This window comes from Anomalospiza imberbis, chromosome 14 (assembly GCF_031753505.1).
Source record: "Anomalospiza imberbis isolate Cuckoo-Finch-1a 21T00152 chromosome 14, ASM3175350v1, whole genome shotgun sequence".
Taxonomy (NCBI): Eukaryota; Metazoa; Chordata; class Aves; order Passeriformes; family Viduidae; genus Anomalospiza; species Anomalospiza imberbis.
In genome coordinates this window covers 7,841,157-7,867,698 of record NC_089694.1, presented here as the reverse complement: position 1 = coordinate 7,867,698, position 26,542 = coordinate 7,841,157, and the positions used below count along the sequence as shown (strand labels likewise).

Below are 26,542 nucleotides of genomic sequence, written 5' to 3'. Positions count from 1 at the left end.
TCCAAGGCACAACAACACAGAAGCTGCTGCTTCAAACAAACTTTGCTTTTAAGGGACCTTTCCCTGCTGCGCTGCCAGCAGCACCAACCCCTCACCATGCTCTGAAGGACCAGTCCTAGCATCAGATTTACATCAGGCCAGAAAAGATAAAGAGATTGTGTGTGGCACTGCAGCCCAGAAGCACCAGCTGCAACTGAACACAGGCTGCCATGCTGGGTCAGTGCAAATAAGGAGAGAAGCATGTATTTAAATGTTTTTATTTCAACTGATGCTTTGCCACCATATTACATCACTTTGAATAGCTTGGAATAGCAATATGATCTCAAAATATAGCAAACAGCTTGCCAAAGCAAGAGAATATGAAATCCTATGGATACAGCATCTTCCTTCTTTGGCGACAATGCTTCCTTCCATTTATCTCTAAAAATATATTCCAGCACATTTGCTGTTCACTTTATTGAACCCTGCTGTTAATACCATTTGCCTCTTCCCTGCACAAAACCTGTCCACAACGTAGTATGGTTTTGTATCGAACAGCATTTTAAATAAAAAAGTTATAGTTTTCATGCAAATTTCTGTAAAAATTATTTTCTAGGTGCACAGAACTGAACCAAGATGCATACAAAAATGCATTCACTTCCATTCTCAGGTGTAACCATGCCATAAGCAACGTGATCATGTTACTGCAAGAGGTCCAAGGATGGTGGTATTATCATATGTAATATAACCTTAAAAAACAAACAAACAAACAAAAAAAAACCCCTTTTTATAAGCAGCAAGAGAAAAAACTGCCATGCTTTATTTGTAAGGTAATCAAAATAGTTAGATGTACAAAAAAGCACCATGTACAAAGAATACCAGAGGAAGTACATCTTCCTAATTACACATTTCTCATTTAGCATTGTGAGCTGGCCTGCAGGTCCCAACTTGTACTGTAGATTTATTTGCAAAATTAAGGATGTGGTCAAACCTAAAATATGCTTGGACTGTATGACAGAAATTAAAGTGGACTGCAGACAGAAATTAGATTTGTTTCCATTACAACTTATACCAACCACCTTATAGCCCTCAAGGGTATAAAACCACATGTCAAGCATCTGAGAAATAATGGAGTGAAAACAGGTCCAGAGCAATATTGCAAGATGCAGGTCTGCTATGAATGCATTTCTGTGAGCTCTTGATAAGTTAAACTTTCCTTTGGGAAAAGAGTACGCCTGTTGGTTATAACTCCTCCCCCTGAGAATTTTGATAAATTTGTCTTGCAAAGCAAAACAAAGTCCTTTGAACTTCAACAGTTCCAAGGCCAACAGCATTTCAACGTGGTCACAGCCGATCTGCTACTCATGCACCCAGGTGGCAGGTTGGGTTTTTGTTGCATTTTGGTTTTTTCTTTACATGGATCATCCCTTTTATACTCGCTTCATTCCTCTGCCCATCAAGCAGGCAAACACGGTCATGACCATCTTTGGCTTCACCTCCACAAGATCCTCTGGAAGAGCATAAACTCTGGCACCAATTCTTCTTGCCATGGACACAGCATACCTATTCACCATGGAAAGATAAGGTGGTCAGCTCCAAGACTGCTACCAGTAAATGGCAAGTCAAATCCTGCCCCATGCAACACAATCTCACCTATTCTTTATTAAGATTCAAGATGTGGAAAAATTTAATTACACCACATCCTTTTGTTTGACAAGTTTTTCTCATTTTTTGCTGCTTTCCTTTTCCACAGTAAAGTGTTTTTAATGTGCAAATTGACCTTTGAATGTCAAGTCCACTTTACTGACAGTTAAGGAATCTTAATTAGTATTTGTTAGGGCTAATAGCAATATAATGAAGGATTAATCATGTAATGCTTCCTTTTCTGTTTGCTCCTTATAAATAACAAAGTGAGACTATCATCTACCAGAAATTTTGCTGTCATTCTGCCACTGCAGAACAGTCACAGAACACACATTTCAAAGGCATGTTTTAATATGCATACTTTAAACTTGACAATCTGTGATGATTCAACAAGACAGAAGACATACAAGGGTTCAATTTCAAAACTCTGAGCCACACACAAATGCCTGAACACTTTAAATGCCTGAACAGACAGGTAAGAAATAAGAGTATCACTGTCAAGAACTGCTGGGCTGTTCTGCATTTCTCTCAGCGAGCCAGAGTTCAGCCAACTGCTCCCTCCAGTGTCACAGGCAAGGACAGCAACTCGATTTCACTAAGTGCTGCCTGTGTAAAAAGTACTGTGCTAAAAGAGACTGAAAACCACAGCAATAAACTGGTCAAAACACTGCAGCTTGAGACCACTACACTGAATGTGCACCCTTTCAATGCAAAACAGCTTTTGAGAGAGCAAACGTACTTAGCATTATTTTGCTTGTCATCTTCCGACAGGTGACCAGTCTTTACTAGGTCATAGTTGATACAACCAGGCTGGATGGCATCGATTAAATCCACAACTGCCAAGCTTGTGCTGATAGTCTTGTCCTAGAGAATACAGGGACAGAGAAGAAGCATAATTCTCTTATTCTCATAATTCTTAAAGCATAATTCTCACCTCAATTCAGCTGCTCTGCAACATGCAACCAAAGAAGTTTCAAACGAGCCTTTTCAAAGCAGCAGTGTAAGTGACTATTCCCAGGTGGACCAGAGGGAAAACCAAACTGCTGCTTCAGCTTTGGTGATAATACAATACTATTACTCCAATTTACTGCAAGTGCTCTGGAAATCCAAAGAAGTAACCATTGTGCAGACAGGCAGGCAGCAGCTCTGCCATGTTGAGCACAGCCCAAGGCACAATGCTCACCTCCAAATGCACACCAGCTCCAGCCCCTTTGCTTGCCAGCATCTCACCTCCCATCTCTGCCCCAGATCCTGATCACCCCCTGCATCGCCACTATTCCCCACTATGGGCAGCCCTAAACATTCTCCTCTCTTGTAGCCTGAAGCCACACTGTTCCCAGCACAGTCTGAATCCTGTCCTGTTTAAACTCCTTTCTAAGAAGCCCCAGCTGTTCCTCCAGCCGAGAAAAAAAAATTTGGGCACTTGTCTCCTTTTGCAGGCAAGAAGGGAACCTGTACCTTGAAGTTCTGGATGGAGGTGGACTTGCCAGCTTCTTTCAGGGTCTGGTTTACCCAGCTGACTATAATGTCATCGTTGGCTTTCTGACCATCACCCAGGTCCTCGAGGACATTCAGTGTGTACCTGAGAACCAGCAGAGAGAACAAGATTAGGCACAGGCCAGGACAAAGCCATGCAGCCAGGATGCAACATGAGCCATGGCAGCTTGGAAAGTCTTTACATAGTCTCAGCTCTGAGTTTGGGGTTTTTTTAAAACTCCTTTAGCAAAAAGAAAGAACCATGTATCTTATCTGAAGTGTGATTTTTGTTAAAGCATTAGTCTTTCTAGCCTTTCATGTCCTTTAATAGGAGGTCAAAAGATTGCCTGGGCTCAGGACACTTGTTAAACTGTTTTACCATTGAGCATTTGCTCCATAGGGGGAACACATAAACCTAAAGGTTTACCTCAGGAGTTGGCATTCAGACCTGTAATGTCAAATTAGGATCTACCACACATCTTTTCTCCAGACATATATTTGCATATTTTACAAGTCTTCAGAACTAGGTAACAGGAAGATCAATTTTATCTGTTACTAAGTTTCTTCTTTCCCCCATTCCAATGCAAAAGAGGTCTATAAACCAGCCCCAGAACATTTACCTCTCAATTTCCAATTAAAAATCACAACATAAAAGTTGTGTAATGTTACTGCTCAGGGTTTCTGCTTGTGGACCAGACTTGAGCAGGTGACTTGTCACAGGTCCACCAACAGGCTGTCCATAGGTGTCTGCTCCAGCCTCTCATGTGCAGATCTATCAGAGTTTTGTCCAGGTGTATCTCAGACACTCCCCAAAGGACAGAGGTTTTACAATCATTCTGTGTGACCTGTTCCAGGTACTGCAACGCTCTCATGGAAGAAACTCCCCAAATTCTGTAATCCATTCACAAGACTCACATGTTTGAGAGGGGTCCTACCTTCTCATCAACTGCCAGACCAAGGCCAGTGTCAGCGTTGGGTTTCCATCATTCAGATCTTGCCCTCCGATGCCAACCAGGGAGAATTTAGCTGGATGCTTTCCCAAGTCTACAGCATAGTTACAGTTTTCCAGCTACACAGGACAAGAGTTTAAGCAGAAAAATCACTCACAAACACACTCAATTGACTGGAAGCCTCTAACAGGAATTTTAGTGTCCATGGCTTCCTTTAAAGTCTTTTGACATGTTTACCTTTTTCATATTTGCTCCAAGTTTAGGGTAGGGAGGCTTGTTAACCTTATTCCAGTCGACAGGAACTTTGATCTTTTCATATAATTGTAGTATTACCAGTGCATCCTGGAGATCACTAAAGCAGAAAACACAGATTAAGTCTAATGTTTCGAGATTTGGGTGCACTCTGACTTTGTCACATCATGAATAATTACTATTCTTTACAGGTGTTTGCAATTTCAACAACAACAATAAAAAGAAAAAAAAAAACCAGCTGGGTCTCCCAAGAGCCTAAAGCTTACCCATAGAGGTGATTTACGTGGGGGCTCACACCCAGGGAGTTCATCCAGTTGCGGAATGTCCGTTCCTCGCGCGTCTCTCCTACATGATGGAAAACAGGTTCATTGCAAATTCTGCAAGCTCAAAGCTGAGCAGGGATTTCCACCTTGCAAAGCAGGGAGCTTTGAGCAGCAGAGCTCACCAGGAGGTTTCAGGCAGAAAAAGAGTATTTTTTTTCCTACTATAATTTTTTTCAAAGGAAGAGGGTGACCCTGCTATCTAGTCTTGGATGTCATTTTGATTTCCCCAGGCTTCAGAAGAGCCTTTTGTACTTTCTGCAAGAAAAAGGAGCAGAAAGATCTTTCACGTGGGTGTTAGCTAACTGCTGTCACAGCTCAGTCCCAGTTGTGCCAATAATTAGTGCTCCCATGAACATCTCACTGCATTTCTGAGGTTTTCTTGCCCATCACAGGATATGGCAAAACCAAATTCCCCGGCATGGTGAGTGATGGGGTGCTGGCAGAGTGCCTACAGGTTCAGGCTCCACAACAGGGTCAGAGCAGCTGAACAGGCTGCCAAGTGCCCTTCTATCTGCCCCAAATGAGTAAACAACCACTGCAGCACTGAAGCCTCAAATCACAGGTGTTACTTCAACGGAGATACCTCTGCAGGGCACAGCCTCCAATGACACAACTGTTTACTTTAGATAGACCCCTCCTGCTTATTTTGTGACTGATAACGGCCATCACCTTCCAAAAGGGTCCAGTCGATGTCCTGGTTTTCAGGCTTGGTAAGTGCTGGGTACTTGTTGAACAGGTTGGCAACGAAGGCCAGGTTTAGTTTGGGGTTGCCACTGACCACGTCAGCCGGTGTGACGAACTGCCGGCAGCCGAGCCGATCTGCCTGCTGCAGCATGTACTCTGCCCTGCGCAAGTCATCCTTCTCCTGACAGGGATGCAATGGACAAGAGCTGTCATGGAACAGACTGGGCTACACTACAAAGCACATGGGAAGCTCCTGACCACTATCTGGAGCAATGTCACAAGTCCACATTTGGCATCAGTCACTGAGTGAAGGGATGAGGCACACGCACCAACCCCTGCAGCTGTGCCATTCTCATGGCTTGTCTTGCTATTTTTCTTAGCATGGTGCTTTCCAAGCTCACATGCTGTCAAATTTTAATGCTTTTGGAACTTAGTGGTTCAAAAGAAGTCAATATGCTCCCGAATGGAGCAAGCCCACAAAGGATTTCTCAGTCATCTCTGTTAATTGGAGGGTAGTGACCAGGCTGGCAGCAAGCACTCATTGAGCACACACCTGAGGTGCGCACATGGCCACTGACACTGTACACATTCTAGAAATTAAGATACCAGGTTACCCAGATGTCATGGGGCAATGATAGGGTACAGGGAGCTCATGATCCCACAGGATGAGGACACGACAGCCTGAATACTTACATTGAAACCTGACATGTTAATATCAATCTGAGGCTCTCCTTCTTTCTGCCCTTTGGGTGCAATTTGATTGAGGAGGTGGAAATAGGCTCTGGAATCCTGAAATGAATGAAAAAGAAAATTCAGCCCTCCTGCACAGCAGTGAATACACCATAACAATTCATTTCAAGCTCATTTTTAACAAGTCACCGTGCATAATTGGCTTATGTACCTTTACTGAATTGCCAAAATCTGTAAGCTTAAAAGAGAGCACAGTGGTAGAAATCCAGGCAGCAGGAAAGGAAACAAAGGGAAAAGGTTAGAAATATTTAAGATGACAATTATGTGGTTTGACTGTTTGAAAGCTGCCTTTGCTACAAGCTCTGGTGCCACAGCCACCTCTGCAGTGGCTGGAGGAGGCAATGACACCATGCTGCTCACACTCATGGCCCCCAGATGCCCCAAGGCAGCCATTCATACTGCCACAGCAATGATGAAAATGGCTCAGTGAAGACAAATTCCAAGCAAAAAGCTGATTATAAGATATCTGAACGTTTTCTTCTGTGCCTGCGCATTAGCTAGAAAGGCTTAGAGGAGAGAGGCCAGGGATGGTCACAAACCAGGAGGAGCCAAGAGCTGTAGTGGTTATTTATCAACTACATGTCCTTTTAGTCCTCAGCACTAAGGAGGACCTCAGCATATCATGGCAGCCTAGGGGATGCACCAGAGAAGCCAACAGCTATCAGCAAAACTGTAGGCAATTTTGAAGTTGGAAATACGAGCGACTATGCACACAACAGGTCAGATCTATGATTGTCACACATCTCAACTGTTAAACTTTTTTTCCTATCTCAGTCTTCTTTCTCCTACTATAAACTGCTGGCCACATGAATAAGCTCCAGAAAACTGCTGAGACCAGTGTCCAGATGTCCCACACTAACCCAGAGTCACCATCCTCCATTTCTCATCAGTGCCCCCACTCCCATGTGAAAAGCAGCTTTAGAAGTCCCCACTCCCATTCCTACTAAACCCAGTGTGAAGAATAAGAGGTCTTGTTTCCCTTCCTCTCACCAGCCCATGACATTTAAAATGAAATGCCATCACCTGCCAAGAGTATGTGCAAGTCTCACTCTCCAGTGAAGCATCTTCCTCTGTTATCTCCATGAAAATATGGACTAAGGACATTTGAAAATATATAAGCAATACCAGTTTCACAGCTGATTAAAACACAACAGCAGCACTGGAGGAAACAGACAGTTCAACACTGGGCTCACCCTCATGGCATGATAGAACAGCCCTGCAGGACTTCAAATATAACACTCAAGCCCCGCGGTAAGACTACTCAACATGTTAGGGTCAAGAAAGGTCCTGCCTGAGGATGAAAGGTCTCATTTACACATGCAAACACATCCCTGTCCAGCTCCCAGTCTTTTGCCAGGCACTGCAAATCAGGAAAGCTTTGGTACCTTGATATCTGAGCTGAAGTTACTGATTTTGTGCCAGCCTGCGTTTTCCAGGTGGAAGTTGGCCCATCTTAGGAGCAGCTCTTCTGGGGATAGTTTCATAAGGTCCTCCAGATTTTCACCATCACGAAGTAAGGCAGCCAGTGCTACAAGAAAAATTATTGTGAGGGAAGAGTCAAACCTGCATGCCAGAATTCAAGCTGCAGCAAGATTTCAGGGGGGTACAATACCAACTACTGATTATGTCAAAATATTCTGGGTATTAGCAGAGTTTTCCTGAGTTTGTTGTTACACAGAGAGGAGTATAAATGATCTAGAAATATACGTGTAAAAAAGTATTTTTCCTTTTCTTGTGTAACAAAATTCTCTGGACTTTACTTGCAGTCTTTTAAGCTGATGGCAGGAAACTAAATGCAAATGTACTTCTATCTCAATGAAAAATGCTTCCAAGCAGTTTCATAAGCACCATTAAAAAACCCAAAGGAGCCAAGATAAGCACCCTTTCAGTTGGCCAGTGCTTCCTCTGCCGTGAATTTTCAATCTAAACCAAACAATGTCAACACTTCATGATGGGGAAGCTTAAATAAAAGACACTGAAGCTTCTCCATCCATCTGGATGCTCTGATAGCACATCAGAGCTCTTCAGATTATTTGAAAAGTTTAAATTTTAGAGGCTGTCATGCAGGACCAAGTGACTACAAGGACAGATCTGCAGCATCAGTCTCTCACCACCAAGGATAAAGTGAGAGCTCAAGCTGCTCCATCCACTGACAGTAGCAAGGAGGATTTTGGAACCAAATAACTACCACAGAGCTGAAGCCCCCCCCCCCCCCCCCCCCCGCCCTTTTTTTTTTTTTTTTTTTTTGAGAAAGCTATGCAGTTGTCTATAATCCTAAAAGGATCCAAGCAGCTTTTAGCACATCCCAACACCATTAGGAGCCTGCAGCTGGAGCAGCCTAGGGCATCACCAAGCAGTGTGCTCATTCACTGCCAGGCTCAAGCCAAGCTGCATCTTGACTTACAGGCTGGTGATCAGCCAGCTCTCCAAGGCTGAGACACATCACCAGAACGGCACAGCCCACCTGCATGAACCTGCTGCACAGCCACAAACAGCCTGGAGAACATTCAGCTTGGCACATGCCCTGATGATCCTTCTTCCAGCAGAGAGGAGGGAGCGAAGAGGCAGAGGCAGGGCTGGGGCTGACAGCACAAGCAATGTTGTGCTCATGCTTTAGAAGTAATCACTGAGGATTTCACTTACCTTCATTTCTGCTGAGCTCAATGTCAGCAAACAAGCCAATCTTAATAACCTGCCAGAGGAGCCCAAGCACCAGGTGGGGCTTCCCTTCCCTCAAGTCCTCCGCACCAATATTGACAACATGGCAGCCGATGGCAGATGCAGAATTCAAGGCCAGGTTCAGGTTCTCCTGCAAACAGCAGAGCCCAGTCAGACACAGTGCAGGGAGATGCTGCTTTCCCTTTCATCCAGCACCAGCAGAGTGGAGGTTCCCCCCTTGTCCTTGCTCCAACAGCAGCGGCTCAGAGGAAACACTCCCAGCCACTCTCCAGCTGAAGTTTTAAAGGAGCTGTGTGGCAGCAGGCTGAATCAATAAGAACTGAACGAGGCACCAGGGTTTAATTTCAGCCTCTGGTATTTAGTTTCAGCCTCTGAGTTAGTTGCATCTAGTGGCATCAACAAGAATAAGGCTAGAGAAGTGCTAATTTACACACATACACACACACAGAGGCAATCCTCACAAAAACAACCTGCCCTAGTATGAAATGATTCACAGCCAACACCAATAACCACATTGTTTAAAAAAGACAGTGCTGTACATAATCACCACAGCAATATCATGTGTGCACAACATTTCAGCCACTTTACCCATTGTGTCATTAATTCAGCATTTTTGAACCATGCCCACAGAACTGTCAATTATGCATGGTACAAAACTGCATTTAATAATTAAACAGAAGCTATAAAATTTGCTCCTTTCCAGCATTCCACAATAATGCCTTGAGCCAACATGCTACATTAATTAACTCTATATTAATATGAATTTCAGAAAATAAAATACAGAAATGCTGTATACCTGAATTATGAATGGTGTGAGTTTCTTCTTATTAATTGCTCTTTCATCAATTGTGTCAGGAACAGAAAGATTGATCATTTTGCTGTTAGGAGGAAAACCAGTGATATTTGAACAACATTTAGTATTTAATCCAAACAAAACTCAATGCACTGTGACAATACTCACCACAGCACATTTCCTCTAGCCTGCTTGTTTTTGTGTATTTTTTTTCCGTAAAAATCAAGATTGCATAAATCAGAAGTTAATATTTACATTATCAAGAATGTATTTGTAACTAATAGCTAAGCCTGAAACTTTAAACATGTTCCCAGCCACTACTGATCTCAGCTGCTGGAGCAAAAAGAGCACATGAATTATTCACAGAGTAGTCCCTGAACTAGTGAAGACTCATTGCTCTGCTGACATCCACTGCACATTCTAGTAAGACAACAAACTTCCTCCTATTGTAAAGGTTTACTACTGCTGGCAAGAAAATCTGCCCCAAAAAAGAACAAACACTTGGAGAGCTCAGTGGGGAGCAAGTGAGCACAATTAATTTTTAATCAACACAAAAAATGGCAAATTTAAACTTTACAGTATGAACTACTTCCTACTCAGCTCAGTCTTTGCCTAAAGCCATGAATTTCTTAAAACTTGGGAAATAAATAAACTAAAAATAAGCATCATGAGCTAAAAAATAAAAGCTATTCAAGAGAAGAGGTAACTCACTTAAACTTACTTTGTGTATTGATACAGAGATCCTGAAATTCCAGGTTGATCCAGTTCTCCACTATATTAATTCATTTACAATAAAACAAAAGAACCTAACTCATAAAACCAACAAAAATCTCATACACAGAAGGTTGCTGGTATTTAGTAGCCCTGGATTCCTTCTGTTCTCAGCATGTAACAGAATAAGCCACCTAACCTACTTAGTACAGCTATAAAAAAGAACAAGAAGACTACCAGAAAATCCATTTTTGGGTTAATGCATAATAAGGTCACTAACATTCCCACAGAGAACACTGTCTGCCTAAACATCCAAGAGAATGGGCCATTTATCACATGTGCCCCTCCTCAAGCTACCCAGCACCAGGCTGAGTTTGCACCAGCACAACTCCTGCTCCCACAAAGCACCTTCTACCCCCTCAGCAAACTCAGTCTCAAGCCCAAGCAAAAGCACTGGATGAAAATATCAGCTGGCACCAAAGCTAAGGCATCACACAATGGCAGTGAAAGCCTGAGAGACTGAGCCTCTTTTTATATGTGCAAAATGTTATGCACACGCACCAGCACAAAATCAGTCTCGAAAAAGATGAAAATTCTCCAAATTACATTTCCAGAAAGTTATTTTGCTGACTTAACTTCTTGAATTCAGGAGCCATCATGACTTACCATAGCACAATCCCATCTCCCACAGCTTTGAACAGGTCATCTGTGTTTGGGTTCATTGGAATAACGTGCTTACAGTCAGGATCATTTTCCAGGGCTTTGTTTATCCAGTTTACAAAGGCATATTTCTCTTCCTCTAAGATAACCAATCATAAATTTAATACAAGTTTTTTCATAACAAAGATTTTCCCAAAAGAAGCAGAGTACAACAGCCATGGGGAAATAACAGCCGCACTATCATTACCACACATTTTATTAGTCATACAAAGTTTAAAGAAAGAAGACTTTCATAATCATCACAATATTCCTGTTATTTACTTTTACTTAACAACTTTATCCTACTCAAGTGTGACACAAGGACTTCATCAGCAAGCACAGTTAACGAAGCAAATAAGAACACATTTAACTTATACACTGTTAAATTTGCAGCATATAAATTCTGTCCTGCTTTCACCCTGACATGAGATCACTCAGCTCTCAGAGAACTAGAGCACAGCGCATGGTATGGCGGCAGAAATGGGCTGGTTTTGGCACAGGACCTCCAAAATCCCAAGAGAAGAGTGAGAGACAGAGTGGTACCTGAGTAGGAGTGCTGGGTCCCCTCGCTGGAGAGCTCTGAGGTGCCCCCAATGGCACAGATTCCTTCCTTCCTGTTAATGGCTCTTCGGAATGTTTTGGCAATATCGCTGCTTTTCACCTCTTGGAAAATCTACAATTCAAAGTGCTCGTTAGACAAGAAAAATTCATCTTCATAAACAAAAAGGACCACAGAAGGAGCTATTTCTTCTCAGCTTTAAAGCAAACTTCACAGTAAAATCAGCAAATGTGAAGGGCCCAGCAAGGGTGCAGTGGTATTAAATCTGACATGGACAGTGGGCAGAGTCATCCCACTTTCTCAAACACACACTGCAAGTGCCTATTGAAACAGAAGCATTAGGCATGAAGTACCTTGCATATATTTACCTTTACAAGTAGATTTCAAGAGACCACAAGAAAAAAAAACACAAAACCTTTGCAGTCTGAGCACAGGTAACACATGCAGCAGGTCCTGCAGGGCCAAACTTGAGAAAGCTGTGGTGCAATTTTAACCTTTCTGCGTAAGCCGGATGCTCATGTGACTGTGACTTTAGTTGACACAAAAGACTTTGTCCACAACCCAAGAAACAATTCACTTTAAGCATACAACAGTCAAACCTGCAATAAAGTGTAACAATGAGTGCTCTAAGTAAAGATTCCCCCTTCCTCAACAGCAGGCTTCGCCTAACTGGTGAAACACCCTCTTGTTGGAGGGCAGAAGAGATGCTTTAGCACAGAAGACTACTTATGCCATTTGCACAGGTTGGACGCTACTGTTGGTGTCCCCAAGGCCCTACAGAACTGAGCAGCTATTAGTAAAAAACACATTCAGTGGCTGGAAAGCCTACTGTAATTCCTTCAAAACTAAACTAAATTTGTTTCAACCAAGCTGAAAACACAAATGAAATGTGTACAGGTTCTCTAAACACTACCCAGAAAAAAAACCCAATGAAACAGCACTGTAAAGCAAGACAACAATGTGCTTCTGCTAAAAGGAGAGGACACCAGGCTGCGAGGTGTCACTACAGGGCCAGGCTGCTGGTTGTCACACCTTACCTTCCCATCCCTTAAACACAGGGAAGGTGGTAAGTCACAATGATGATACAGTGCAGTTAAATCATCTCCTGATGGCATGCAGAGGTGGATCAGGTAAAGCTGACTGAAGATCTGAGAGCCCAAAAATTGGGGGATTTCTGGTTGGTTGGCTTTAACCACAAGGATTTTGTTTTAGATCTATTTATTTTAAAATTTCCTGGGTTAACTACTATCTTCTTGAGAATATGTGCTCTAATGCTGAGGTGACACTAAGTCACTTGGTCCCAATGTAAAGACAGTTCATGTCATTCTTTGTACCATAAACTCCAGCAAAAATGCTCAGAGCAAGAGTACAGTTTGTAAAAATCATACATCTAAGCATTGCTGCTAATGTACAACTCAGCTGCCCTAAGACATTTTGTCTTTACTCAACCATTGGTACCTTTCAAATGCGACAGAAGAGATTTATTTTCTCCTTCCTAGTGCAAAGAGTTATGGACCAGCTCAAACCAACAGCTGAAACATGCACCCAGCATGCAAGTGTTTACAAACTGCAAACTCCAACTTACTAGTTGACTCCGAACTCAAAAAGTTCAGAGGGTCTGAAAACAATTAAGGAACAGAAAGTGAAGATAAATTAAGAAATATCAAGAAAAGCAATTGACATGAAAACAGCTCCCTCAACGTACTGCACATACTTTAATTACTCCTTCAGCATTCAGTCATCAGAGCATCAAAAGGATGAAAAACATACATTGAAGAAATCTTACACTTTTGTAAAAATTATTCAATGTTTAAATTCTGGCCTATTTCTACTAAAAAAAGTAGATCCTCCAATTTGTCCAATCACCTTATTCCTGTTCTTCCCTTTCAAGGCAAGAGATTTGAATTTTTTTAGATCAGCACCTAACACAAATCCAAGTGTGTCTTGAAATGCCCTTCCAACTCTTTAGCAAATACTTGTAGTCCCATTAAACCGAGAAAGGAAATTATACTGATACACAGGGAAAACAAGCATTCATCTGTGTGCCTGGAAAAACTGAATAGCTTCCAGTAAATACTGTAAGCTTGGATCATTGCAAGTCTCTTTTTCCAGTTGTCATCTCATGTGGAAACAGTATTTTGGCCTCCAATGAAGCTATCCTCTAGGAAAACCACATGGATTCTTTTTGGTTGGTTGGTTTTTTTTCAAAAATATTTCATTATTTCTCCTCTGTCCAATCTAAAGACTGTCAATAACAGCACAAAAGACTGATCATATACAGATACCTGTACAAAGAACTGATTTTTACATGGCTAGAATGATCAGTTTGTCAAAAGAAAATTAGGATTAGGGTAAGTGTCTGAGAAGTACGCCACTCTTCTACGGTCTTCCTTAGCTTTGTCTTAAAGGGGCCCCCCAGGCTGCTGGCAATTCAGAAATATCACTTACATAGACGAACTCTTCAAAACTAATCTTCCCATCTTTATTCTTGTCCCCATCGATCATGAGCTTCTGGATGATCTCTCTCACTTTGTACCCAGGGAGAGGCAGGCTGGCCTCCTTGAACAGCTCGTGCAACTCGTAGTCACAGATGAACCCGTTCCTGTTGAGGTCTGAGGAAGAGAAGAGGCAGCAGAAGGTTTTAGAAATGTGCCTGTACCTGACAGAACTGACCCGCAACAGAGGGGCAAAACGTGCCCCCCATGTCCAAGAGCTTTATGGAGAGCAACCTGCACACTGGGGACCTGCTGAATCCATGCAGGGCATGGCCACACAGCAGCATGGCCACACCAAAAATATCAAGGCATACATTGTTCAAAGGACACCCATAGGAACCAAAGGCACACAGTAAATACACACAGCACATCCTCAGAGAGTGCCCCAGCACAAATCATGGGAACCCTCCAGCTCTGGGCAACAGCAGCTTTGAAGCAGGACTAAACACGATGACTCTGGGCACATGTGACAAGTCTGGTGTTAAAGTTTCACAACAGAACATCTGTATTTTCATAAACAACCTCCACAATGTCTCTTTTTACGTCTAAATACCACAGCCCTTGCATGTTAAAAATAGATGGTCAAGAAACACAGCACCTCTTATTTTCTGAACTAAAAACACCAAGTCAGCTCTGCAGTTGCATTTTTATCATGTTGTCAGTGATACTCTCCATTTAACACTGACAGCAAATTGCAGATATTTTATTGCTGCGCAAGAATGCTCTGCAAGGACATTTTCTTTCACAGTCTATCACCAAGCCATGGCAGCACCGTGTGTTTAGTGAGATAGTGTCACCTACTAGACTGAGGAAGAAAACAAGAATCTAGTGTGACACTGAAGCTTTGCACACAACAGATCCCAACCTCTTTGGGGACATACCACATCTACTGGCCACACATGGCAAATCCAGCATCCCCAGACCTCCTTAAGGCAAGTGAGGTTTTCCAGCCACTGTGGACAGGCAGGGGTTGGGTGCCTCCTTCTCCAGGCTAACCAGGATGAGCAGAGTGTTGCTCACAGCAGAGTTGGCACCCAGATTTCAGCAGAGTTGGGTCCACAAGCAGACAGAGCATTTGAAGTAGTTGTACAGCCCAGATTCACACCTCAAGACATAAGTATGACCCTCCAGCCCCATCTTTGGAGAGGCAGGGATTCAGGGCATGTTGTGCTGTTACTGTCTCAGTAACAGGATGCTAAAATCCCTTTGCTGTAAGCAAGAGCTACAGACAGCCCAGGGAAGTTAATTTAGTGCCTGAAGAGCTGCACCAGCCCCAGAATTTGGTTTTCTTCAAGAGGGCATCTCACCACAGCCACTGGGGTCAGTATTTATGCTTGAAGGGAGATACTTTCAAGAATAAAGAAAACAATCAGGATAGCTCTAAGGTCCGGGGTTACTTTTTTTAACCAAATTTTGGAGGTCAATTTACTTCTAATGAGGATTCTGTGGTTTTTAGGTTTTGTTTCACAGCAGTGTTCCAGCAAGCAGCATGTAGCACGTTTGCACCACCACTCCAACCGTCCTCATTTTCCAGATCCATATGGGAGTATGGGATTTAAAAATTGTTTTTATCAGTTAGCAGCAAGAAAGTGAAACTACTCAGTGGCAAATATCCGAAGTAACCAGAGCAAACCTGTACTCCCTCCTACATCCCAGTCTCTGTGTCTCAGACTGGAATTGATGTCTCAGACATCAATTCCAGTGGATTAATAAATACATTTAACTACTTCATGAAAAGTCAGTGTTTACAATAGTGCTGAGGAAATAAAGTAGTTTGAGGCAATGATTAATGATAACAATAGGCGGCTCTGTGGCCCTCAATTTTAGAATTTTATTCTGAAATAATACAAGTGTACAAAGGCAAGATTTATTAACAGTCCAGCCTGAGATGTCATGAGTAAACTATTTCCCCTCTAGATAAATCACAGCTTCTCCTATTACAGTATTTTCATTACTGAATCTAACTTTACAATATGCAACTTTTCCCCTCCTTACAGCCAGTGAGGAAAATAAGTCAAGAAGGGATTTCTTAATCTCCAGGGCTTATGAACCTGAAACAGAACTTTGCTTTCACCCTCAGCCTGCAGCCAACTCCCTTGCTTTTGCCTGTGCCTGACTGAATCAACCAAAATCCTTCAGCATGCTGCCAAATTAAGCAGGTAAACCCAAAAACATCTGTTCATCACTTCTTCCAATCAATCCACTATCTAAGTTTTACAGCTACCCAAATGTTAGAGTAGATGTAAGCAGCAAGCAAAGGACAGTGAAAAATAAGACTTCAAAATATAAATTGTATCCTTGATGGGATCCAATTTTGATTCAGATTTAGTAAAGGTTTTTCTCTTGATGTGTCTAGGTTAAGCATTCAGAAGTGGTTCTGATTCAGGCTTGCATGTGCTATGCCTGAGCCTATTCAGATGCAGAAGGGATAAAACCTCATATGGTATTTAATGAGGCAGAAGCCTTTTAGGTGAGACATCGGGAAACTCAGCTCCAAAGTCTGCAACTCCAATAAGGGACACATGGATAAAAAGATGCTGAAACCTATTTGGAGGTTGGCTCTACATATGAAGCCCTGCAGGGCAGGTATGAGGAATTTACTCCAAGCTGGGTCAACATCTGCCCAGTTTGGTTTCATTCACTCCTGCAGTCAGCATCTTCCCAGTCTTCCAATTCTGCTTAGTTCAAAGAAGATTTACCTTTACTCACTAGAAAAAAAAATTTAAAAACATATAGGAGCTCTGCCACATGAAGAGCCACTGAAATGCACACTCACAAGGGAGCTCACATAGGTCAGGAGCATGGCACAAAGAAAGATTTTACCCATCAGGAAAGGCTGCATTGGACTCAAGACAAAGGACACAAAATCAAGTGTGAAGGACAGCCTTAACTTACTCATAACCTTTGATCCTCACTCAGGACCTAAGCTTTTGCAACCCTTAACAATATCCCAAACACCCACTGGTACAAGCTACTCTTCCATAGTATTCTGAGAAAAAAAATAATCACTGATTTACTTCACAGAGTAAAAGGGCATCTATGTGCCAGACACTTGGGAGTGGGAATTACAAGTAAATCAGGTCTGTTAGTTTAACTGTAAGACCACACACCAAGTTACTGGTTTTGCACTGAAGATGCTCTCATTTCAAGTTTTAGCTTCTTGGCCACAGAAGGGCAGATTTGACTGTTAAAACTGCTGGTTTTACCATAAAGTGGTGCTGGCCTGTGGTTCTGGCTTGGTAGCAGAGTCAAGTAGTGATTGACTATGAGATGGAAAATGGGCCTTTTCTTAACATGTCAACAAGCCTGACATGACAAATAGACCTGCAACCCCAATTCCACAGGGGAGCTGCTTCCCTTCCTACTCTCTCTGTTCCCCTTCTGGCATCACATGTACAAAGAAGCAGCGCTTTAAGAAAAAAACAAACAACAAAACCACCAAAAAAAAAAAAAAAAAAAAAAAACCCTCCACCTCTGCAGTACCAGCCAATTCCAAAACTATTTCCAGCATCGCTGCAGGCCCACCATATAGTGCCTTGCTGGATGTCCTGCAACAGGCCCTGACTTCAGACAGAACTCTCTAACAAAATCTGAGATGGTATTCAGCAGCTGAAGAGGCTGTCAAAATAGAAGCTATCCCAAATGAAATCGTTCGGCGGCCTGCCCAGGATTACTAATGGAAGAAAGCAAAATTGTTTTAACAGACAAGCTACAGCCTGGATTCATTATAGTCTGACTGATGGAAAGGAAACTACAGCACATCTGAAGTTTCCTATTTCTACTGAAAGATGCATGCACGCCAGCGTGCTAAACCTGGGAAAGGTCACGGCAGCAAGGCCCGGCACCGGCCTCTGCCATATGCAGGTGGCGCAGCAAAGCCGCAATGAATCCCAAAAGCTGCTTCAAGCTCTGGCTCAGCTTCCTCCCGAGAATAAGTACTTAAAATAGCTTAAATAACAGGATGCAAGAGGGGAAAGTAGCCCACACGTTTCCTTTTAAGGACATATGCTCAGCAGGACACGCTAGGATCACAGATCCCTATTTGCCCTAAGCAAACGTTTCAGAGCATTGTTTTACCACCTTGCAGCGTTGAACAAAGTGTTCAGCCGAGCTATGGTTTTTCAGTACTTCATGTTTCCAGAAAAGATGTTTATCTCTGCTTATCTTAGAAGGAGGGAGAATGAAGACAAATAAACAGAGCAAGTTTGTGGATTTTTTTCTGCCACGCCTCCCCTCTGAAGTACCCCTGTTTGGCCAAGTACACACACAGAGGCACCTGTTCCACATAACAAATTCAGAGATCCCATGAGATCTGGAGCAACCTGCTCTTCCCCCACTAATCTGTGGGTCACCCAAAGCCTAAACAGTTCCAGTGCCACACTAATTACTGTTTTCAAACATCACAAAGTTTCTTTCCCCCACTGCTCTTTACCACTTGGATCAGTTCCAAGACAAATAACTGCCTATAGAATGGAGGGAGCTGCTTGTCTGTGCTATAGCTGGCTTCAGTGATAACCTTCCACAGTGGTTCCTCTCCTGTGAACTGTTTTAATAAGCAGTAGGATGTCTATGGGACTCATGCTTTTTGCTGGCTGTCAGAACAGCACATCAGTTGCATGGGAGAGAGGAAATACCTTCAAGTGGCATGGAAGGCAAGGGGTGACAGAGCACATAGTAACACACCTCACTGCCTTCCAGCATCCCCAGATGTCTCAATACAGTCCAGCTGCAGACAGAAAAGCTGGTCAAACACACACCTTTAAAGCCCCATCAACCTACCCATCTAGAGCAGCAACTTGCCCCATGCTGCAGTTAAAGCAGGTCTCCAGGAAGCCCAACCACCTGTGCATTGAAGCAGGGCACACTTTGGTGAGCAGAAATCATCCTGTGAAATGTTTCCTCCTCCCCCAAATCTCCTTCATGACATCCTAGAAGACAACCAGCTGAGTTTTGCTATAACCATGGTTCTCAGCTGTGTTCCAAATCTTCCAGATAGCTGGGAGATAAAAAAGAGGCTTAATTTTACATAGCAGTCTTCATTTTACATAGCAGTCTTAGTCCAGCTTCTGTTCACATTCACTGAAGATGCTATTAGAAGTTCACAGTGAAAGGCAGTCACTCAGCCAGAGACCAGTTCTATATCCCAGGGCAAACATGGCTCCTTTAGGCAAGAATAAAGGGAATGACAGCATCAAAGTCACTCCTGACAGGTGTGTCCCACATGATTGCGGGTTCTACCATGCCTAAAGCACACAAAGCAAGGCAGCTGAAAAGAACTAGCAGATCCTATCTCATTTGTGGGTATGTCTAGGATAATTAGCACATTTCTCATTAATATTTAAGTTCTGACACCACCTTTATAATTTAAAACCAAACAGGGGCCCACCTCCTGAGCAGGGTGAGCTGGTTTCCTACAACAAACCAGGATTTGACTTGCGTTTCTCTGTGTTTCCAACCTAATCTTGATAATATCCCCCACACTAATGACAAAAAGCCACCACATTCCAGAGGGGTTAATAATGTTAAATGTATCCAGGGACAGAACAGGCTGCCTACATCCCAGCTTTATTGAGATCTGCACTAAGAGGCACATTAGACAGACAGAAACAATATGCTTCCTCCCAAGGAACATCTCCCTCTGTGGCAGGTCACTTCTACCTGCTGCCAGTCTAAAGACCAAGAGAGGAGAGGGAACTCCTTAAAGTGCAACTTCCTTCAAGTTCCATCAGGGGATACTGCTCTATGAGAATCAGTTGCCTCTGAAATTCCCATTTCTCTCTGCAGACTGGAAATTCTGAGCAAGTGAGAGTTTTCACAGCCACCCTGCCTTAGAGGGTGGTACCACTCAAAACAGATAAGAGGCAACTATGATTTTATATATACACCCAGTGCTCAAGTGATGCCCATGGTCCAGTTAGGAAAACAAAATGCTGGCTCTCACCACTTGTGCAACTCGATCCTGGCCAGTGCCAGTCCTGGGTGTGGTTCCCCAGCTGCACACTGACCTCAGGCCCCCACGGCTGCGCTCCAGCGCCCATCCCACCCCTCCCTGCTGGTTCTCTGATCCTTCAGTAAGCCGACTATATCAAGAAACTAAACCAACAGAAAACTATTTTTTCCATTATGTCAGTTTTTTGCCCATTTCAGCTTCCTGAAGCAGACTGCCAGAGGCTTCTGTGATGCCAGCACAGGGGGAAAGCTGGGAGGCAGGCGGAGCAGCCCCTGGAGGAGGCTCTGCAGCCCCTGGAGCAGGCAGGCTGAGGCAGGTGAGCAGAGATGGAGCCACCAGAGGGCAATGGAGGTGTGCTCAGCACAAGGCACTGATCTTCACCACAAGCTGCTCCATGAGGCCAGGTAAACAAATTTGGTTTTGCTTGCAAGCCCCAAAATGCACCTCCACAAGCCAGAAACGCAGCAGCTACACTGGCCATGCACAGAGCTCAGCCAATCTGCCAAACCAACGCTACCAGAACCAAGCACTGTGCAAGCCCTGAAGTGCTGCCAAGACCAAAGCAATGCAAAACCTGTTTGGATATTTCTTCTGCCATCAGGAAGCAACAAAACCCACCCTGGAGCAAGAGTGCAAGGCTGTCTGCCAGTGCTCCCTGATAGCCAGACTGCCCGCATCCCTGCCTTTGTGCTCCTTGGCCAAAGTGACAAATCAGAAGCAACAACACTGCCAAGGGACTCCCTGGCACAGAGACAATCACAAGAGCAGCAGAATGCCCACATCCTGCTGCTGGCACTGCTGCTCATCACAGAGGTGGGATAAATCCAATTCAAATGTGCAGCAGACAGGAGCAAGTTGCCTTCCTTGGTGTGACTTACCAACTTTAGCAAAAGCCTCCTTGAGTTCCTCCAGCTCATCTTTGGAGATTTGCATGGTGTTGGCCATCTCATGAATTTAGGGAGTACCTAAAGAGAGAAGAAGAACACTGTATGAAACCAGACTGCATTCAACAACACACAATTTCCAACAGCAGCATAGCAACAATCAGTACCAGTGTCACCAGAGTTCCCAGAACCACGTTTATCTTTCCACTAAGAAAACAGATGTGTCAAACTCAGAGATGGGAAACACACTCTTTAACAAGTCAAAAAGCCCATTAGCCTTGTTAATATTTAGCTCTATTATTTTATGTCTATGCTGTTACCATGCAGGTACCTGCTGTCAGTGTGTTCTGTAGGTCAGAACTCACATCTCCAGAGATTTTCCACAACTTTGAAAAAAATCAGAATCCAGCGTTAAAATATTAATGGAGAGCACACAGCTACCAAACCCAAATTAAAGACTCTGAACAGTATATGAAGAGAGTGCTTTGGCACAAAGTAGTATAGCTGGTACTGTGTGCAAAAAGGAAATAGCTTGTTCTTCTGCAAGAAAGCTGTTTGAATCAACACCTGCTGTTTCCCCAAAGTCAGACTCCCAAGAAGTGCAAGGAACAGGCTGTTTGCATGGCCACTGTTGCCCTGAATGGCAGAAGAATCATGAGCAAGCACAGAAGAGCAGGCATGAGAAACAGTGAAAACCTGAGTTCACAGAAACTCCACTTGGATCAGATCTGCTTGGTGTTTAAGAAACAGAGAGGATGAAGCACAGAGTTCCTCCACCCATCTGCCATCATCCTCCTTTCCAAATGCTGATGAGGTGCCACCCAGCCAGCCTGGACAGGAGGTATCACCACAGGGATGGGAGAAGGTCAGACACCTACACACATCCCCATCCCAGACATTCGTGACAGGGCATGGATGCCCTGGTGGCACTCTGGCTGACACGACCATGAGAGAGCAGTGATTGATGCAACAAGGAACAGAAACACAGGCACTGATAAGCACATTCTAACACCACTGCTAGCTCTAGCTGAGGGTCTGTAAAGGGGATTTAGGCAGGCTTGGTGTGACTTCAAATGAGATTTGCATCCCGAGATTTTCCAGCTCACACATTGTTCACTACAATCCTGAAGCTGAGAAATAAAAGGTTCCTCCTCTGCCTATGGGAACAGACACAGCTGCCTCCTCCTTTGTAAGCAAAAGGATGAGGGGTGGATTGAGGTTTACAGACTGTCAGAAGGCAGGATCCTGAACAGGCTGGCTCTGGCTCAAGGCTCAAGCAACAAGAGGCTCAGTTTAACAAATGCCTGTGCTCTGATTAGCAACTTTTGTCTGAGACTCCCAGCTGCCTTCACAAGCACTCCTTAACTTAAGAACACAAGTTTGCCTGTAGCTGTAAATATTCATTTTCTGTAACACTTCACTCAGTCTGGAAAGAATGAAGTTGTTGGAGATGAGAGCGATGGGCAGGTGTGGCAGCCTGGGAAAGCAGCTCAGACAGGTGCTCACAGCAGAGAAAGCCAACAAGAATTGCATCACTGCAGAGACATGAAGGAAAGCACTTCAGACCCCACCTCCCAGCATTAGCAGGCACAACAAGATGTTGAACAGTCAGTAAAAGCCACCAACAGCAAGACAACAAACTTCATTGGGCTCAAATTGAAAAAATGGGGCAGAGGGAGGAATCACAGCAAAGGTGCATTAGACTGACAGAGGAAAAAAAAAACCTCTTATAATTTTTTTTTACTGTTTCACAGTAAAAAGGCTAATTGACCAAAGCAATGCTACCATGCAGGTCCCTGCAAGATGCAGGAATGCTGTGTGCAGCACTGACTGTCTTGATGTCCAGTCTCGGATCTATCTCCATTCCTGGAGCAGCCCCTTCCCAGCAGCACTCCCATGGGTGCCTCAGCCAAGCCTCAGTGCCACCAAAACCTGGCTATTTCCAGGGGATAAAGGAGTTGCTTAGCAAGAAAATCAGCTCAGAGCAAGCTTGTTGCATGATACAGAAGATGGATTTCACAACTGGCAGAAACACTTGGAGAATGCTATCAAGAACAGAGCCAGATTTGGCTATGCAGGCAGGTGGCATGAGCTGCCAGGCAGGAGAGGCTGAGCTGCAGACTGAAATTCAACCAAAGCTCCTCCACAAGTTCTGCCCTCTTCCTGATTCTCATTTGCACCAATTTGTTTTCAAACCAAGAGGATTTCCCTTAAAAATTGATTTCCCAAAGCACCTAACCACTTAATTGGAATTTAATTTGCTGTTATCTCTAACATCTTTAACACCAAAAGAAGCAGCAAACACCACCATAAGCTGAGAGCTTTTAAAAATGCTGCTCTGACTTTATCAGGTAAATATTATGCTCTGGATATGCCCTACGGTTGTTTGTATGGGTCTACACTTAAAAAAAAAAAAAATCTTCCTTCCAGTCTCTAGACTGTTCAGCTCAGTCCATAAAACAGGTTTAACGCTCAGTTTTTATAATATCACTTCTTCCTTCTGTTTCACTGCTTGAGAAGAGGGAGGAAGAATTCAAACCAGCAGAGAAAAAGCAGACACCTGACCTTGTCAGGGCTGTCTGTGAAGGGGAAAGGGTGTTATAACAAAACAGTCTATGGAAAGGTTAGTGGGCCACAAAGTTACAAGCTCCCAAAGCAATTGTACAGAGATTTTCTGCAATGAAGAGGTATTACACCATCACTGTAACACTGGGCTGGGGGGCAGGGCAGCTCTTCTTTTTCTTGTTGTGTGGGGGTTTTTATGATTGTTTGTTTTTAATAGCTGAGTCTAGGGCATTCAGAATCGTGTTTTTCATTCAGTTGCATTTTTAAACAAGAGGCTTTGTCTTGTGGGACATAAAAGGCCCTTTTATCACACTGGCACAGGGATCACACATCAGCTGCCTCACTCGAAGCCCTGTGGGGACACAGCACGCTGCTCACGCCTGGCCATGCCACACTCACTCCTGCTGCAAGGAAGCCTCCACCAGGGAATGACAGGCAGAGACGAGTTCACATTTCAACACCCATTTTAGAACAAAAGTTTTAGTCTGGTGGCTGACAGCCCATCAGTCAATGCACAGATAAACAAAGTGTACAAGGAAGCAATCACTGCTCCAGATCCCTCATCCTGCCTTCATCCCTCGCCCCTCAGAAGAAAAGCAAGGGCAGCTCTGTCACACGTGGATGCACAAAGGCACCTACCTGCCTAGAAGAGCGCGGCTGGCAGACAGTGCAGCCTGTTTCTGTCCTCTGAAGACTACCTGGGATACAGATCAGAGCTGCTTTAAGTACAAGTCAGGTTTTAGAATATCAACTCCTTCCCTGAGACAGGCTGTATAAAGTTCCTGTGCAAACGAATTTTACAGGTTCTAAACACCCTGCAGTCACCGAACTGGGTTAGTTTATTTGCAGAACTGCAATAGGGGCAGGTCAAGGAAAGCTGTCCCAGCGTGTGTTTTGACAGCTGTGAGCCACCTGGGGACAGGCCACTGCAGGGGCTGTCACTGGAGAGATGCCTCTGCTGAGGCACTCAGCACTTCCAGCACAAGTGCCAGAAGCTAACCAGGATATTTGGGTGGATTAACTGCTCAGACAGCAACTTAAAAACACTCAAGCACAGAGAAAAATGTTCTCAAGACTCTCCCCCAAGAGGGGAAGCCGTGGAAGCTGCATCCTGCAGAGGATTGGTAGAAAACTGATGAAGGGGGGATATTCAGACATTTGTACGTCTTGAAAGTTGGCAGATTAATTGAACTTTGAAAGCACATGACAACCAAATATTTCCTGACAGCCACTTGAACACTTCCAACAGAAACAGAGCTGGAATTTGCTGCTGATCCAAATGGAAGAATTTACTTTCTTAGCAGCACTGAGTGCTTCATCCCTTCCAGGCCTGCCTTACTTTAATATCTCTACAATGACTGATTAACAATATCAACTTGTTTACTCAAAACAGGCCAGTGCAGAGACACATTAAAGAGTCAACAAAAAGGTATTAGTATACCCTATTTCCACCCAATCTAAAAAAAAAAAAAAAAAAAAAAAAAGAAAATCCAACACAAGTGAGCTAGACCCAGTCTGGAGCAGTGACTCACTCCATATGCATTCCCCATTTCTGAGGAACCTGTGGTTTTGCTCCCTTTTCATGACAAAAGCTCCTGACATCAGAAGGCAAGTCAGTCAGCATTAGCTAATTAAAAATACCCAAACCCCACATACCTGTGACCGCTAACCCAGCACATATCTTTTGGAATAAGCAATGGGACAGCCAGGCACTCAGTCCCCTCACAACCACAGCAAGTGCCAGAGCCCTGGGGCTTGGGCACTGACACAGCTGCCTGGCCAATTTGGAGGAAACCGGTGATTCAGCTGACACAGGATCCAGCCCCCAGGCTTCCTGAGGCTCACCTCATGCTCCTTTTCCTCCCTGTTCTGCAGGTAGGGCTGGTCCCTGCCCAGAAAGAGCTGCATCGCAGAGTGGGGTGGCTGTGTGCACTCCCCTCTTCACCCTCCCCAGCCCCGTCTGAAAGCAGCCAGCAGCATTGTGCCCACCCCAAAAGGGCTCTGCAAGCTCCAGAGCTGCCAGGACAGTCCAGAACAGCCACCCTCAGGACAGTGAGGGAAGAGTCATTTGCAAGGATACAAGCGTGAGTTTTCTTGGCATCCCTTCCCAGGTGACTGGAAGCTGCAGAGGATTCTGCAGCGACCTCCTGACACTGCAGGAACCCTCCTCCACAGGCACAGGCCTGGGCTCATGCTGCTCTTGGAAATGTCTGCGGGCAGGAGAGGGCACAGACACACCCGCTCCCATCTCCACCATCAGCTCTGATGGCTGCATTTACTGGTCCAGTCCAAGCAAAGCCTTTGGGGCTTTACAGACAAGAGTCCCAAACCTGACAGCAACAGGAGGACATTACGGTGCACAGACTTGGTCTGGTGAGTCCTCTGAGGTACATAGTTTCCAATGCTCTGGAGGGAGACAGGAGAGCTGAGGGATTGATGGCTTGTAAATGAAAACCTATCATAAAATCCATCCTCTCCTGCTCATAATCAGTTTGTGAGCTCGTCAAATGCTCACCACAGTGTTTTGCTCATCAAATTCCTACAAGACAGCACCCACACCCTGGATGTGTTTATTAGCAAACACCAAGCTGATGGAAGCACATAAACTTTTAATTGGCAATTACCTTCCAGACAGCCACTGGTCAGGGGTACAGGCTGAAACCAGACCTTCACCACACTTTGGTGATAGATGTCATCCTGGTAAGAGCAGTCATCAGGAGATGCTACTCCATCTAGAGAGCCTCCACCATGGTGGTGTCTAACCCCTTACCATCAGCATGATGATGCTGATTCTGAAATCAATTTGGTGTTGCTCTTTGCACAAAAGTGGTTCTTGTGCTCACAATCACTGTGGTGCTCCTATCCACTCAGGGAGCTGTTTTCCCTGCCTCAGGAAGAGAAGGGCACACAATGCTTTGAGTAGGCATTGCTTTGTGGTGCCAGATTTGGCTGAGTAGCTGCATCTCTCATCTGTGGATCTCCCCTTCAGTAAAGTCTTCCCAGCCCCATACACATCAGGCTCAACAGCAGTGAATCTACAGCTCTGCTGTCAGGTCTGCAATGCTTTAACTATTGAACACCACTGTACTCTAACACCTGCCACGCCATTAGCCAAATCTAGCTTTATTTCACTCTTAATTCATCTTTTC

At 44.1% G+C, this 26,542-nt stretch overlaps 1 protein-coding gene across 6 annotated transcripts in view; it reads right to left on the bottom strand.

Moving 5' to 3' along the window:
- Window positions 1–241: 241 nt before the first annotated feature.
- The window catches only part of PLS3 (plastin 3), a 50,396-nt gene continuing 24,095 nt past the window's right edge, over window positions 242–26,542 (bottom strand). For 5 of the 6 annotated variants that reach the window (XM_068204738.1, XM_068204739.1, XM_068204740.1 and 2 more), the window contains 16 exons: window positions 20,823–20,909; window positions 13,948–14,111; window positions 11,484–11,613; window positions 10,908–11,040; window positions 9,534–9,615; window positions 8,702–8,867; window positions 7,444–7,586; window positions 6,210–6,236; window positions 6,002–6,097; window positions 5,294–5,489; window positions 4,568–4,646; window positions 4,287–4,401; window positions 4,035–4,168; window positions 3,082–3,205; window positions 2,363–2,487; window positions 242–1,542 (listed from right to left, as the gene is read on the bottom strand). In XM_068204738.1, coding sequence (XP_068060839.1) covers window positions 1,410–1,542; window positions 2,363–2,487; window positions 3,082–3,205; window positions 4,035–4,168; window positions 4,287–4,401; window positions 4,568–4,646; window positions 5,294–5,489; window positions 6,002–6,097; window positions 6,210–6,236; window positions 7,444–7,586; window positions 8,702–8,867; window positions 9,534–9,615; window positions 10,908–11,040; window positions 11,484–11,613; window positions 13,948–14,111; window positions 20,823–20,889 — 1,914 coding nt within the window. In that variant the 5' untranslated portion in view covers window positions 20,890–20,909 and the 3' untranslated portion in view covers window positions 242–1,409. The remainder of the gene's footprint in view (window positions 1,543–2,362; window positions 2,488–3,081; window positions 3,206–4,034; window positions 4,169–4,286; window positions 4,402–4,567; window positions 4,647–5,293; window positions 5,490–6,001; window positions 6,098–6,209; window positions 6,237–7,443; window positions 7,587–8,701; window positions 8,868–9,533; window positions 9,616–10,907; window positions 11,041–11,483; window positions 11,614–13,947; window positions 14,112–20,822; window positions 20,910–26,542) is intronic. The other variant, XM_068204743.1, reaches the window with a different exon arrangement.